Source organism: Plecotus auritus (genome assembly GCF_963455305.1).
Source record: "Plecotus auritus genome assembly, chromosome: 6".
Taxonomy (NCBI): domain Eukaryota; kingdom Metazoa; phylum Chordata; class Mammalia; order Chiroptera; family Vespertilionidae; genus Plecotus; species Plecotus auritus.
In genome coordinates, this window is record NC_137773.1 from 71911055 (window position 1) to 71927609 (window position 16555).

The 16555-nt window shown below is 37.0% G+C and overlaps 1 protein-coding gene across 1 annotated transcript in view; it reads left to right on the forward strand.

Annotated features, from left to right (window-relative positions):
- The window catches only part of ANXA10 (annexin A10), a gene marked incomplete at both ends in the record, with an annotated part of 117976 nt that extends 104284 nt beyond the window's left edge, over window positions 1-13692 (forward strand). Inside the window, 6 exons of the mRNA XM_080675404.1 lie at window positions 6558-6611; window positions 6716-6809; window positions 7482-7577; window positions 10177-10235; window positions 11530-11652; window positions 13624-13692. Coding sequence (XP_080531530.1) covers window positions 6558-6611; window positions 6716-6809; window positions 7482-7577; window positions 10177-10235; window positions 11530-11652; window positions 13624-13692 — 495 coding nt within the window. The remainder of the gene's footprint in view (window positions 1-6557; window positions 6612-6715; window positions 6810-7481; window positions 7578-10176; window positions 10236-11529; window positions 11653-13623) is intronic.
- Window positions 13693-16555: the final 2863 nt, after the last annotated feature.

Genomic DNA, 16555 nt, shown 5'->3' on the forward strand with positions numbered 1-16555 from the left:
GTCATAAAATTAATTTTAATTAAAACATTTTCTCAATTTAGAAGGGTCATTATTTTTTAATTTTTAGGTAATGATGCTACATAATATAAATTAAAACAAATAATTTCCAATAAAAATTTCACGTTGGTGTATGTATTGTTGATAATAGAAGAATAAAGCAAATAATTCCATTGTAAATTTATGAGATGCATTCTGATATCAAATAAGTTTTTATTTTCTTTATATCCATGTAGAAATGTATTCTACTTATTCAAGAAAAATATGTTTTCCAATAGAAAAAATGTATTTCTTTAGACCTACTGTATCAGAGCTAGATAGACTACTGTATCAGGGTCCAGCTTCTCCTTCTGCCAAATTCTGCTTCCTTTCTCTCCCTTCTATCTGTGTTGATCCCAAGCACATTCCATAATAAACAAAAGCATGCTGATCTCCAGCTCAGAGCCACTTTCCCAGGGAACCCAACTGGCTCTATCTCTTCCATTGAGAGATGAGGAAACTAAAGCCCTAGAAAGGTTAAATAGCCTGTCCAACATTACACATTCCCTACATGCGAGGGCTAATATGAAAACAGACTTTAGCACACCATACCTCCATTGTTCACTTTAATTAACCTCCAGCCCCACTTGGTTCCACTTCAGTTCTAGTTCTATTTGGTAAAATGTCAATGACCAATACAGAAATAACCTCTTAGATAGAATCTCTGCATCTCCTTAAAGGTTGAGCTATAAACCACCTAAAAGTAACTGACATCTAAGAGTCAGGATCACAGTGTATTTTTATAAAGCAAACATTCTTATATTTCAGGGGGAAAAAAACACTTCTAAAAATTAGACAGGATAGAAAATAAATCAGAAGAGGGAAAAACAATGGAATAATGTTTTCCCTTGATATAATAGGGAAGTCAATCTTATTCGTAATTGTAGTTCCTTTTCCCTGAAATTAAACAATAATGCTTTATTATTATTGGGTCTACTAGAGGCCCAGTGCATGAAATTCGTGCACGGGGGAGGGGGGTGTCCCTCAGCCCAGCCTGCACCCTCTCCAATCTGGGACCCCTCGAGGGATGTCTGACTGCCCGTCGGGCCTAAACGGGCAGTCGGACATCCCTCTCACAATCCAGGACTGCTGGCTCCCAACTGCTCGCCTGCCTGCTTTCCTGATTGCCCCTAACCACTTCTGCCTGCCTTCCTGATTGCCCCTAACTGCTTCTGCCTGCCAGCCTGATCACCCCCTAACCACTCCCCTGACAGCCTGATTGATGCCTAACGGCTCCCCTGCCAGCCTGTTTTCCCCTAACTGCCCTCCCCTGCAGGCCTGGTCCCCCCCGCTCAACTGCTCTCCCCTGCAGGCTTGGGTCCCTCCCAACTGCCTTTCCCTGCAGGCCTGGTCGTCCCCCACTTCCCTCCTCTGCCAGCTTGGTCACCCCTAACTGCCCTCCCCTGCAGGCCTGGTCCCTCCCAACTGCCCTCCCCTGCTGGCCATCTTGTGGTGGCCATCTTGTGTCCACATGGGGGCAGGATCTTTGACCACATGGGGGCAGCCATATTGTGTGATGGAGTGATGGTCAATCTGCATATTATTCTTTTATTAGATAGGATAGAGGCCTGGTGCACAGGTGGGGGCCAGCTGGTTTGCCCTGAAGGGTGTCCCAGATCAGGGTGGGGTTCCCTTGGGGCGTGGGGCGGCCTGGGCAAGGGGCCTGTGGTGGTTTGCAGGCCAGCCACGCCCCCGGCGACCCAAGCAGAGGCCCTGGTATCTGGGGTTTATTTATCTTCTATAATTGAAACTTTGTAGCCTTAAGCGAGGCCTGGGTCAGCCAGGGTGTGCGGAAAGCTTGGCTTCCTCCATCGCCGGGGAAACCCAAGCCTCCCTCTTGTTCTATGTGGCCGTAGCCATCTTGGTTGGGTTTATTTGCATATTCGCTCCTGATTGGCTGGTGGGCGTGGCTTCTGGGTGTAGCGGTGTGATGGTTAATTTGCATATTACTCTTTTATTAGATAGGATAAGCATCTTTATTTGAATATATAATAGTATTATCTGTATAGACACATGTATTTTAAAATAAGACACAACAATTTATTTCAGCACTTGGTTCACCTAATTTGTATTGAAACTTTACAAGATAAAGAATAACTTCTTAAGTTCAATTTCTAGAGTTTAAACTTTAAGTGTGTGTGTGTGTGTGTGTGTGTGTGTGTGTGTTTAACCTTGAAATGGCTTTTCAGTGTAATAAAATTTTCCTATCAACATAGAATTTAAAAAATGAGGGTAAATAGAGACCTAGATTTTATCGGAAGCCAAGAAAATTAGTGAAGTTTACTTAAAGATTATACTTATAAAGTTTTACATTTCCCTTAAAATTTAAAATGTACTTTACATGTATAAAAATGTATATTTAATAGAAATTATTTTACTCATAATAGAAAATAGAAGTAAAGTACTAACTGGTTTGGTTCAGTGGATAGAGAGTCGGCCTCCAGACTCAAGGGTCCCAGGTTCGATTCTGGTCAAGGGCATGTACCTTGGTTGCGGGCACATCCCCAGTAGGGGGTGTGCAGGAGGCAGCTGGCTCATGTTTCTCTCTCATCGATGTTTCTGACTCTCTATCCCTCTCCCTACCTCTCTGTAAAAAAATCAATAAAATATATTTAAAAAAAAGAAAATAGAAGTAAAAAAAACATAAAAATATGTATCTTCATATAATCCCCCTTAATATTCATCTTTTTTGGAAATCAAAAGTTCATCATAATTCATACTTCTTAGTAAAATGTACAATTTATCTTAAATTTAAAATATTTTGATGATATTCCACTGGCTCTTCAGTTTGGAACTCCTGATTTATGATTTGGCTCAGTATATTGAAAAGATTGGAAGAAGATATAAAGTGAATTAGGAAACTGAGAAAGTTCATCCCTTCTCCTGACAACTATCTGTGGGGTATACCATTTCACAGAGAATCTATCCAAATATTTTACAAAAAGAAAATGGAGTTCATTCCTAAAGAGGTGTGAAATTTAGAGCTGATAAGTTTCAATCAGATAATTGAGGGGTGCTGCCGTGTAACCGTATCTCTTCAACCCTCTTGTTGGGATTATTATTCTCTCGGTCCCTATCTGCCTATCTATCATCTATCTATCTGTCTGTCTGTCTATCATCTCTGTAAAACAATAAGGTATGTATTAGATATCTGTTTCTCTTGGCTCTGTTATAATTTAGCTGTATGTCCTTGGATTTATCATTTAACCTTTTTGTGATTCAGATTAGAGAAATTCACTCTGTAAATTAAGGGATGTGAACCCATTCTTCTTGCAATGCCCTCTTAATACAAATATTGTAAATTTCTTCAATTATTAATATTACATTCTCTTCCTCCATCTGGATGGTGACTTTCAAAATCAGAGAAAAGACTGTCCATGGCTTTCAACTTTTTTCACATCGTGAAAATTAAGACACACCTCCTTCTGTGAATTAACAGAGATGGGGGGAATCCGAGCACTGGAGCCTAAGGTGTTCATGCAATGGGAAGTGCTGAAAATCACTGTCATATTTTCTGGGAGAGATCTTTCACTGAATCTATAGAGTATTTTCCCTCAGGGCTATTTCTAATAAAGTGATAACTCAGCCAGAAAACGTTCCTCTTGAAAACTAATGCCAATCATTAAACTGGGTTCATAATACTTCCTGTGTGCTTTTATTAAACTAGATTTACAGGAGATCTAATTATCTGTCAAATAATGAAAAATGAGTCACTCAGAGATTAATTAATCAATATATGCAAATCACACTGGAGATGATAAATGTTTTCACAGAGAAAGAATGGAAACTACCCAACTGGATGCTTACTCCTCATCTTGGCTGTCAGGATTCTCCTGTGACAGTTTCTCAGACAGATCCCTGTACAGTGAAGCCTCAGGGGATGTCATTGCCAAAAGCCTCCAGTGATCATTTGTAGTCAGCGTACCTGCTCCAAGTATTCTCAGCTATATTTTAATTCCCTTTATTTCAAAGTTCCTTTCACGTTTTTATTTTACCCCTAATCCAAATTCTGTACTCATTTATTCCATTTATCTGGCATTTACATTTTAGGCTGTTTTTTATGTGACATCAGATTGATTCTGCCTTGGTGGAAAACACTAAATCACAAACTTATTCACATCCTTTTACTCTATCAGTCTCCTTAAAGTGCTCTCAGCACTGTGGTAATTTGAAGATAATATAACACCCATATCTTACCAATCAATGAAAGTACGTTCACTTTATTTTTTTATTTTTTTATTTTTTTTAAATATATTTTATTGATTTTTTACAGAGAGGAAGAGAGAGGGATAGAGAGTTAGAAACATCGATGAGAGAGAGACATCGATCAGCTGCCTCCGGCACGCCCCCTACTGGGGATGTGCCTGCAACCCAGGTACATGCCCTTGACCGGAATCGAACCTGGGACCCTTGAGTCCGCAGGCAGACGCTCTATCCACTGAGCCAAACCGGTTTCGGCTATTTTTTTTTTTTAATATATTTCTTTATTGATTTCAGAGAGTAAGGGAGAAGGAGAGAGAGAGAGAAACATCAATGATGAGAGAGAATCATTGATTGGCTGCCTCCTGCACGCCTCCCACTGGGGATCGAGCCCGCAACCCAGGCATGTGCCCTTGGCCGGAATCGAACCCAGGACGCTTTAGTCCGCAGGCTGACGCTTTATCCACTGAGCCAAACCGGCTAGGGCATGTACGTTCACTTTAAATGTTGTATTCTATTTCTTGCTCATCTATGTATAAGGCACCGTTTTATAGGTAAGTATACAGATTTTTAAAATAAGAATTGCATGTGTGCATTCTTAGTCACCTGATATTGTAATGTGTCTGATAGGCTTGGTAAGTTTTTCCTTATCTGTACTCCGCTAGATGATACACTTACACAACTTCTGAGTTATGATTAAACATATTAAATTTCCAAGGGCTACAAATGTACTCACAAGAAAATTTCACTAGGAATAATTTGATCTTTCCCATTTGCCCTAAATTTTTGGTTCGCAAGGGGAAAGAACCAATATTTAATCTAATTTGGAAATTTAATATATAGACTATGTGGAACAGTCAATGTGAGAGTACATGTTCAAGAGCATTTATATGTTTATTGAGTTAAATACCTAACTGTCAGATTTCTGGCCCTCCTTTCTCTTTCTCTTTAAGAAGGCACTTGGTGGAGAAGTGAGTGTGGTTTATGAGATGTCTTAGCAACAGGAGAGCAATAGTGTCCCCAGATCATCAAGATGTGTTCTGCATCTTTGCTCATCTCAGCTTGGAAGGGCAGTTGTGGGCAACTCTGGACATTAGCATATAAGGAATAGAAGTCCAAGATATGAGTGCTTCTCAGTGTTTGCTGTCAAGCCATACAGCTGGTGAATTTATGAGCTTTATGTATTTATTTTTGGCCTCCATTTGGTCAGAGCCAAGTAAACTTTTGTGATGGTGTAGCCTCATCATTGCTTTCTCTGGAGCTGAAAATCCTCCCAAAGTCTAGCCGTGTCTCTCACACAGTTCCAGCCAAGCGGTCTACCACATAGCCCCTGGCTCCTGGAACAGTCTGTCCTGGCCATGGTCATAAACAGTTCATCTGTCAAACTCGCTAACCAGGTCCTCAGCCGGCATGCCTGTTCCTCCATCGGGAGCAGAAAAGAAATTTGGGACCCGTTCATGCTACTTAGGTATTAAGATTAATTCAAGAGAGTTGTATTCAGCACCTCCCTCTGCCCAGTTATGCTGCATATCACTGCAATGTGGCCCTTTCTGGAGTCTGAAAAGATGCTAGGAGCAGAAACCACTTTATCCTCAGTGTTTTCTCAGCACAGAAAATATATGGGGAAAAATGAAAGAAAAAGAAAAGAAAAAGCCTTTTCTCCAGATCTCAACCCAAATGAAAGGTTAAATAAACTGATAACTTATCTCTCCCACCTCCTTCTTCCCTCTTGCCCACATATTACTCAGTGACCAGAGGGTCCTGCATGGGGTCCCCCTATTTTGAAATGCACATTCCTTAGATCAAGTTGGCCATGTCTATTCTTTATATAATGATGGGATGGGGACAAAACAAATCACAAAATATTGGCACTCCATCAAATCTAGATTTCATGGTTATTTTATTGTTGCATATATCTTACTCCTATGTCGGAGACCGAATATTAACTCATTCTTCCTCTGTGCATTTTCACTCTAACAATGTTAAAGCTCATCTCTACCACCCACGGCCAGGCACTGGATGCTCTTTTTTATGGCAAAGAAGATAGAGCTCAGAAACTTGGAAAAGTGAAGAACATTTCAACATCTTTGAAATATTACCACTGCTGCAAAGAAAAACAAAATAAAACAAAAAGAACCCACGTTTTAACAAAAGATATTTCATAAAGTATTCAAGGAAGATAAGGCTAACTGTAAATAATGATAGAACGTTCTTAGGAATTACCAACGTGTTTGCGATTCAAAGGTTCTGTCCCAATAATTCTATATGAATTGTCAATTAAGAACAGTTACAGGGAAAGTAAGTGTTCCCTTACTTTACAGGGAAGCAGAGAGGAAGGTTACACAGACCCTGCCATGGCTGCTCAGGATGCAATAGTAAGTAGAACCAGCTCTCAGAATGACAGTAAAGACCCGTTGATTAGTAAACTGGTCCGGCCTGGGAGGCTCTGGTGCTACTTCCCGCATGCCTGCTGTTCCAGGTCCTGTGGGAAGCCTGTCAGCAGAAGACAGGGGAGCACAAAACCATGCTACAAGTGATCCTGTGCAACAAGAGTTACCAGCAGCTGTGGCTGGGTAATCAGTAATCAGATTTCTTTCCAGATGCTTAACTGATTATATAAGAGAAAGCAAGTAGGTAACGGGAAAAAATAGGAGTCGGGGGGGATGTTACATAAAAATAGAAGAAAGCCAGTTAGTTATCTCAAAGGTACTGATTTGAAATTGTGTTTATACAGACATGCTTCACCTAAAGACATTACTAAGGAATAAAATTACCCTATAATTTTATTTTTTCCAATAACTGAATATAACCTTTAAATAATGAACCTTTAAAAACCATCTATATTTTATTTTTTCCTTTATTGATTAAGGTATTACCTATGTGTCCTTATTGCCCCCCCCCACTCATAGTGAACGTAGTTTAATCAGCCTATTGTGAGTCAAGATGTGAAGCTGCTGTATTGATCTAAAAGTTGCATTCAGATTAGTTTGCACTTTGATTTTCCCCAAATTGCTGTACCTTTGTGTTTCTCTTATTTTTAAAATTCTTTTATGTTTTCTTACATATATAAGACATACAGAAACATATAAAAATTTTTAAAAGATGGTTTACTTCAACCCAACTCCCACCCCTATATTTTATTTGCCTTCCCTGTGCATAGCAATGTAATCAATATTTGTATTTTAAATGTATCATATTTACAAATCTATAATATATTTCTACTGAATTATATCAATTTGTTAAAGTGTTCCAGGAATTTCAGAATATTTCTGGGCAAGACATAGTGGATGCCATTAATGAATGTTATGATGGATACTTTCAAGAGCTGCTAGTTGCGATAGGTAAGTAATAATTTAGTGTACAGCAGACCTTTTATTCCACCACAAATGCTGATTGGCTCTAATATGTTAAAGATGCATGAGTAAGCTATTGGTTGAGTCATTTTCTCCTAAATTTAATTATTTAGAAAGAATGTTAACTTTATAGAGGAAAAGTACAACAGCTACAGATTCAATGCACTAAACTGGCACACTGACCACTTTAATGAATGAACACACTTCCCTAATAGCTGGTTCAACTTCCATACGAGGAAATATTGGATTCTCAAATGTTCTCTCTCTCTCTCAGGTAAACACCTTTAAATTCATTTGTTTCCCATTCCCTTGTTAAAGAACAGATTAATGCTAGCAATATGGGTTCTTTTTCTGCATGAGGAAAAGAGTGTTTTGCTACCATGTCTAATAAATTTATGCCTTTAGGGGTAAGTCTTACTATAGAAAAAGATTTACCAAGTTGTTCCTTTAGTGGTGGTTTCTTCAGGCTACTGTGAGGGAGTATACTTTCTGCTTCTGCCTAAGTGAATAAAAGTATCCCTACATAAAGGAGAAATAGTGATAACTATCCATAAAAACTACTGTTAACTTCCCAGGCTTTCCTCTGTGCTGTGCTATGACTTGAGAGCACACATTGCAAAGACTACAAATGAGGGGTCGTTTTAATATGTTGCTTTTAGTAGGCAAACTTTAAGTACTCAGATATTTGTTGAACGGATGAATATTGTGGTTTTTCCATCCCTAAAGTGACAAAGACATATATGGGCATGGAAGCTGAAAAATAACAGAATTTTAAGAAATTTTAAGCTAGGAGTCCATAAAAAAAGGTTTGGTGGTTTCTATGAAATCCCTAAAATCGTATACAAAATATGAATACTTGTGTATTTTCCTGAGAATAAGGTGCATATATGTCAGTAAATTTTCAATGTAATAATTCCAAACTCACATCAAAACCTCTCATTTCGCACACAAGGCCTAAGGAGGTTAAGCGACTGCTCCAAAGTCTATCAACTAATTAGCAATCAAGATATAACCAGAACCCATCATCTGAATCTTGATATAGAGCTCTCTTTCCACTAGACTGCAGCCACAAACAAAGTAAAAAGAAAGAACTCTTACCATTCGCAACAGCATGAATGGACCTGGAGAGCATTATGCTAAGCGAAATAAGCCAGTCAGAGAAAGATAAAAATCACATGATCTCATTTGTGCAATATAATGAACAACATAAATGGATGAACAAAAATAGATCCAGAGACAGAGAAACATCAGAGTCCAGGGGTCATCAAACTTTTTAAACAGGGGGCCAGTTCACTGTCCCTCAGACCGTTGGAGGGCCGGAATATAGTTTAAAAAAAACAACTATGAACAAATTCATATGCGCACTGCGGGCCCTGGACGAGTCGGCTGCTAAGCAGAACAGGCAGCGGCACCCGGCGGGCTGGATAAATGTCCTCGGAGGGCCGCATGTGGCCCATGGGCCGTAGTTTGAGGACCCCTGAAACAGACCATCAAACTTCAGAGGGAAGGAGGGGGAGCAGAGGATAAGAGATCAACCAAAGGACTTGGATGCATGCATATAGGCATAACCAATGGACACAGACATTAGGGGGGTGAGGGCATGTGCGGGGGGTGAAGGGGTGGCCGAGGAGAGGTCAGTGGAGGAAAAAGGAGACATATGTGATACTATATGGAATATTTTAAACAATAAAAAATTTAATAAATAAATAAATTTTAAAAAATAAAATAAACACACAAAAAAACACAAAGCAGTGGGCGTGAGACAGGAAACAGTGGACATTAGAAATAACAAAACAATTTAACTGCTTCATTCATTCATATTGATTATTTACTATTCTGGTCATTGATTTAGGCACTGCAGATGGGACAATAAAACAACAACAAAAGCAACAAAAGTCCCCGTCCTTAAGGCATTTACATTCTAGCAGCATTCTCTTTATTTTGCATAGAAGTTATAGGCTTACATACATTACTCATTCCTTTCTTAATTGATTGACTTATTCAAATAAACAATATTGAATGTCTATAATCATCAACTGACTTTCATCAGGGACTACTGTTGACTAGGCTGTTCTAATGCCATCATGGTTTGGATTAAATGATTTCTAACACTGGTGTAGACCAGCTATTGTCCATATAGTTTCTCCTTAAGAGATTTTAGATCTATTCACAAATATATGCCCTAAAAGTAGTGTTCAGGAAGATGAACCACTTGCAAGGGGCTATGCCACATTGAGTTCTACAGTAATAAAAATCTATAACAGTGGTGGTAACCTGGGTCTTTTTGAAGCTCTATTAATTTTCAGATAAAGAGGACACATTTTATGAAGGAAATAAGAGAGTTTCAAGAGACAGAGATAAATGAAAATCTGAATTAATCATTATAATATTGTTTCTTTATATTTTTATTGGTTACCACTAATCTCAATGTTGAAATTGCAATACACTGAATAATGACAGATCCTACATAGACTCAAAAAGACCTTTCCAAGACCGTAACGGAAAAAACGTGCACTCATTGTTTCTCAGATTTTGAAGAAAATATATATTGTCACTGTCAAACTTTTTTTTTCTCTGATTTTTGTAGTTCTCTGTGTTCGAGACAAACCAGCCTATTTTGCTTATAGACTACATAGTGCAATCCATGTAAGTATGACCCACATATTTAAAAAAATTTCTCCAGAAGTCATGTCTACTTCCTCAAATTACTAGTTTTATTTCCATTATTTAAATATTGATTTTCATTTTTAAACTTGTATACAAATATACTCATTTAAAAGAAAATATGTTCAAGTGAAAAATATAGTATATACCAAAATGATACCCATCAAATAAAAATAATCCTCTGCTTTCTATATCAAATTGAGGAAGCTAAGAAATGTGATTCCTTGGGACCTATCTTCTTGATGTACTTTAGCATTTCTTAGCAACTGAACAAACTGATAAATCCAAATGCTTCATTCACCTAAGGACATGTTTATTGATTTTAGGAAGAGAGAGGGAGAGAAAGAGAGAGAAGTTGCCTCTGGTATGAGCCAACCCAAAACCTAGGTATGAGCCTGGGACGATGATTTTCCAACCAACTGAGTCACAAGGTTGGGCTAAAATGCTTTTGTATCTTGCTAAAAGACCTTAACCTCATACTTATATGCAAGTGCAAAACATATGGCATAGAGCAGAAAATGTCAAAACATTACAAACTCTCCATAAGAAATTGAACATTCCTGAAATGGGAACATAATGACAATTACCGACTCTAATTATGCCCAAATGAGGGCTACTTATTCTACTGCTAAATAAAAACTGTACTCCTGCTGTGTGTTGCAATGCAAAAAGGAAGTTATGTGTACTCCCAAATGGTTTGAAGGTAAAGAGGGGCATTGTATATTTATCAAGTAATCAAATTTGTAATACATGAAGCTCTTAAATGTAAAATATTGGTCAAAAGCTGTTTTCACGAACCCTAGCCAAAGAAAATCTTTGTGTTTTCCTCCAGTGAATGATATATGAGTTAAATATGGAAATTTGGTTAGATCATTCATTTTAGTCACCTCAAATTAGGTAAAGCTTGTTAGTGGGCTTGCACCTAAAACATTCAGACATCAAATATTAGTTTATGCTGACTGGCCACTGGATGTCACCATTCCTCCATTTAAAGAGACAATTTAAAATTTACTTGTAAAACAGTATTCTTTCTGAATCTAGTACACAAATATTGATTTTTTAAAATTTTTCAGTATGTGAGCTTAAATCAGCAAATATTTCAAGTACCTGACATTTTAATTTTTATAATTGAATCTGACTGGGGCACTCCCTGGATGTTTGAGGGATGCAGGGAGAAGAACAAATTGCTATAGAAAAGAGGAAGGGTCTATGTTAGACAGATGAACTGTAAGGTACTGTTTTCTAATTTTTTTCTTCCCTTTTCTGTATCTTTTAGGACTTTGGTTTCCATAATAAAACTTTAATTAGGATTCTCATTGCCAGAAGTGAAATTGACCTGATGACCATAAGGAAACGATACAAAGAGAGATATGGAAAATCCCTATTTCATGATATCAAAGTAAGTTTCCCATACGTGATTTATTTTGACTCATAGTTCATTCTTTTTTAAACTTAAAATAAGAGCTTTAAGTTAAATAACTTCATGTTAGACTCTAAAAAGTTAAGTAAACTGACAGGGATAGTGGACTTCAGTACATCAGGCAGTCTTTACTGCAACAACAGTGCTGAGGAAATCCCTCCACGTCAGTTACAGATCTTATTCCTCTCTTACATGTTTTAAGCAAACATCATTGATGTAGTCATGCAAAACATTAATTTCTTAATTGTGTAATTGTGTTTTATGAGCTAAATGCTGAAGTACTGACATATGATCAGCTTTGAGAAAAATACATTTTGCAACAAGAGCACACTGTGAAGAGGTTTCTAAGATCAGTTCTGCTGTCCTCTCATATTGTCATAGTAGGCAGGGCAGCCAAAGATGGTAATTTGGAGGAATTTAATGCTGATTTGTAAAATTCTATACATTCCTCTCCCTTTAGCTTTTGAAGGGGGAAGAAGTAATGATTCAGAAGTAAACAAGCCAGTTTTATCATTCTGATATGTTTAAACTTTACTCTGGATTTTGATAAAACCTAGCAAAGAATTATCATACTATATAGAACCACCTATGTAATTTGTGGTACCCAATGGCAAATGAAAATGCTTGATCCCTTTTACAAAAAAATTATAAAGAATTTCAAGATAGCACCAGTGGAACATTAAACCAAGCACAGGCCCTGAGGATATATTTTGAATTCTATTTCCCACATACTTACCTTGTTCACAGTGGTTTCCACTGAAATTTTCAATTGCACGAATGGCTTTTTAATAGAAAGCGAGATCCAGAAGCAACTCTACAACCCAAAGATCAAGAGACCACAAAAACAGAAGACCTCATAGACCCTTGAGTAGTCAAAGTGGTTTTTAGGAAGAAGAGTTTGGGTAGACCAGTTGAGGTAAACCTTATTCCTGTGTCTTTGATAAAACTCTTCATATCCCACCTTCAAACCCTAAATTTTTAGTGATGATAAACATTTCTCATTGAGAAATGCGTGTCATAACTCATTGTCTAACTAAATAAACTAATTATAATACATTTACTGCAAATAATTACAGCCTTGTCAAAATCTACTAATATTTACATATTAATATTCTACTTTACTATGTTGGTTTAAAGTAGTAAATTATAATTACATGACATTGTATAAGAGAACATTAATATGATGATTGATTTTTAACAAAGATAGGTTTTAGAATTCCATTCATTTACTACTATCATTGTTTTGAAAAACTTAGAAATAATAAAAGGGCATAAAAAGAAGATAAAAGTTATCCTAATTGTCCACCATAGATAATAACCATAACAAAATTTATTTTAGATGCTTTCTGTCTTTTTAAAAAAATATATAAATATGAATATGTTTTACCACTCAGAGGAGTATTTTATTGCATAACTTGCAAAGTACATGAACTACTCCACATTATTGCATATTGCTTTTTAATTTTTCACTATCATAAATAATATTATAGCATAAATCTTCATGCTCACCAATAATTGATAATTATTTCCTTAGGATTGATTTCATGAAGTAGAATTACTTCATTAATTAATGTTAACATTTAGAAGTCTTTTTAAGGCATATTGCCAATTTGCCCCCCCCCCCAGACAATATCAAAATTTATAGCAATATTAGAACACTTCTTTTTAAAGTTGAGAAGAAGATTTAATTCTACTTCAAGTTACTCTTCTTATAAATACACATTAGGGTTCAATCAACTTTATATAAACCCCGTTCTATTGACCATGGTATTATTTTTCAGCAACTTCCACTGGGAATAATTCTCAGGATATATTAAATCTTTAGATGAAAAGCTAAATAATTTTGAAAAGGCTAATAGCCCATGGGTCTTTCATATTGTAGTTCAGAGAAGTTACACTTCTTTTTAGAAAAATTGTGACATTTTATTTCAAATGCATTATTTCTTTCAGAATTTTGCTTCAGGGCACTATGAGAAAGCGCTGCTTGCCATCTGTGCTGGGGATGCTGAAGACTACTAAATCAAGGGAAGGCTTTGGAGCACTGTGCACGCCTCTTCATAGACACGTCAAATGTAGAATTTGTCGTGAATTTGCATTGTTAGTAGCATTGTAGCAAAACTATAGAATCATATATCCTCTTTTATCTTTAAAATTATTCTAAGCCAAAGAAAACTGTACTGATACATTTATGTGAGACTGGATTTTTACTTATTATCTAAATCAACAATTTATTAAATTGTGTATAATGGAATAATAAAAAATTATTACATTGAATTAGATTTTATTTAAATATGAACCACTGACTTCGTACAACAAGAGATTCTGCTTATGGCTGCCCTTAGCATGCTTTGGGAGACCAATGGAAACACAATATGTGACCCTTAGAAAAATTGTCAAAACTCTTGGACAAATGCAATAAATCTAAAGTGAACATGTAAAGCCATCTTTAAAAGCAAATAAAGGTGTTCTGGCCCTGGCCAGTTTCCTCAGTTGGTTGAAGCATTGTCCCATACACCAAAAGTTGATGGGTTTGCTCCCTGGTCAGGGTACATATGGGAAGCAACCAATTGATGTTTCTCTCTCTCTCCCTTCCTCCCTCTCTAAGATCAATAAACATATCCTCAGATGAGGATCAAAAAATAAAAAGAGCCCTAACCTGTTTGGCTCAATGGATAGAGCGTCGGCCTGAGGACTGAAGGGTCCCAGATTCAATTCCGGTCTAGGGCATGTGCCTTGGTTGCGGGCACATACCCAGTAGGGGGTGTGCAGGAAGCAGCTGATTGATGTTTCTCTCTAATCGATGTTTATAACTCTATCCCTCTCCCTTCCTCTCTGTAAAAAATCAATGAAATGTATTTTAAAAAATAAAAAGAAAAGAAAAGAAAGGTATTATACAGCACCATGCAGTCAGGTATATGCTTCTCAGGCTTAGATGTGCAAGACACTTTGATGTAAAAGTAAGTGTGTGTGTGTGTGTGTGTGTGTGTGTGTGTGTATTTGATAACCACTCTGGTAAAGGCAATTTATCTCTAGCTATTTTTTTTTAATGTTGGTGCCTAACCAACCATTTGCTCATTGCTTTTTGGTTTTACTTCTTAATATCAGCATCAAAGTCTTTTGAAAATTAGTGTATGCTTTGTGCCATCAGTTTAGCCTGATCCCTATGTGTTTCAACATTCAGTAAATTAGGAGCAGCAAGCAACAACAACAAAAAATACTCACTGAGGTCAGATTTGGGGGAGAATCCAGCCATGGGCAAACTAGGGCCCGCGGGCCGGATCCAGCCTGTTCGGCTGTTCTATCTGGCCCGCGGAGCTGAAAAAGCCGAGGGTTCTCTTGCTCTCCCCTCCGCTCCTTTACTTTGAATTTATATTAGTTCACACAAACACTCCATCCATGCTTTTGTTCCGGCCCTCCGGTCCAGTTTAAGAACCCATTGTGGCCCTCCAGTCAAAAAGTTTGCCCACCCCTGATAGACTAATGCCACAATGTAGCCTAGAATAAAAGAAGAGACGAGCCCACAACAGAGGCTCCCAACATAAGAGGAAACACAAAAACTGAGATCATGGGAAGCAGTGATTCATGAAGTCACCCATGGAAAATGAGAACATATATGCAGTAAATCTAGATGAAGTGGTGAAACAGATATAAGTGTTTTAAGCCACATGCAACATTTTTTTAGTTGTCTATTGCCCATTTCCTATAGATCTGTTTCTACTGGTTTTAGGAGAAATGAAAGATGTACTCAGAACCCGGTGTCTGATGGGAGGAATGACACAGGACATTTAGCACACAATGACTGGGTACAACATAGGATATTTCAGACTTCTGACATTACTCTCAAGATTTACAATGGAATATTACTCAGCCACAGAATGAAATCTTACCTTTTGCTACAGAATAGATGGACCTAGAGGGTAATATGCTAAGTGAAATAAGCCAGTCAGAGAAAGACAAATACCATATGATTTCACTTATAAGTGGAATCTAAAGAACAAAAATAAATGAACAAACAAAATAGAAACAGGCTCATAGATACAGAGAACAGACTGATGGTTGCCAGAGAGGGGAGGTTGTGGGGCTGAGTAAAAAAGGTAAAGGGATTAAGAACAAATTGGTAGTTACAAAATAGTCACAGTCACACAAAACTTAAAGTGCAGCACAGGGAATATATCAGTAATATTGTAATAACTATGTGTGGTGCCAGGTGAATACTTAAAATATCAGGAGGATCACTTTGTAAAGTATATGATTGTCAAACCACTATGCTATAAACCTGAAACTAATTCAAAATAATATCGAATATAAGCTGTTGAAAAATAAAATAAAAAATTCAACTTATTACTATGGTATATGATGTTATATTATTTTAACTTGAGTTTCATTTCTGTCTTTCAAAATATCATTACATTTCATGCTGAAAGTAGTAATTGTCAAGACAGTTGGCATAGCTACTATTCAAGCTAAAATTCTTGGAAGAAAAAAAATTGTTAGAATTGCTGTTGAGAATTTAGATATTTAAATAAAAAATTTCCTCAATGGACATCTTTCAATGAGTTGTTCAATAAATTGTGAAATCTACACTTTAGGTAGGTAATACATTTTATTTCATCAGCACAGAATGAAAATCGAATAAAAAACAAATCCAGACTTAAATGATGAGAGACTTTATTTGAAGAAAAAAGCAACACAATTACTACAACAAGTGGAGAGGCCTAGTGCAATAGGGAAAGGGGGGCTAATGAAATAGGAAAAAACACTCTGCCTGTGAGATTTTCGGTGGTCTCAAGGTCAGTCAGAAAATAATTTTAATTTCTATGGATAGAAAAACAAGCCTAGAAATAATCATGTATGAAGGAATGGCATGAATGTGTGCTGATTT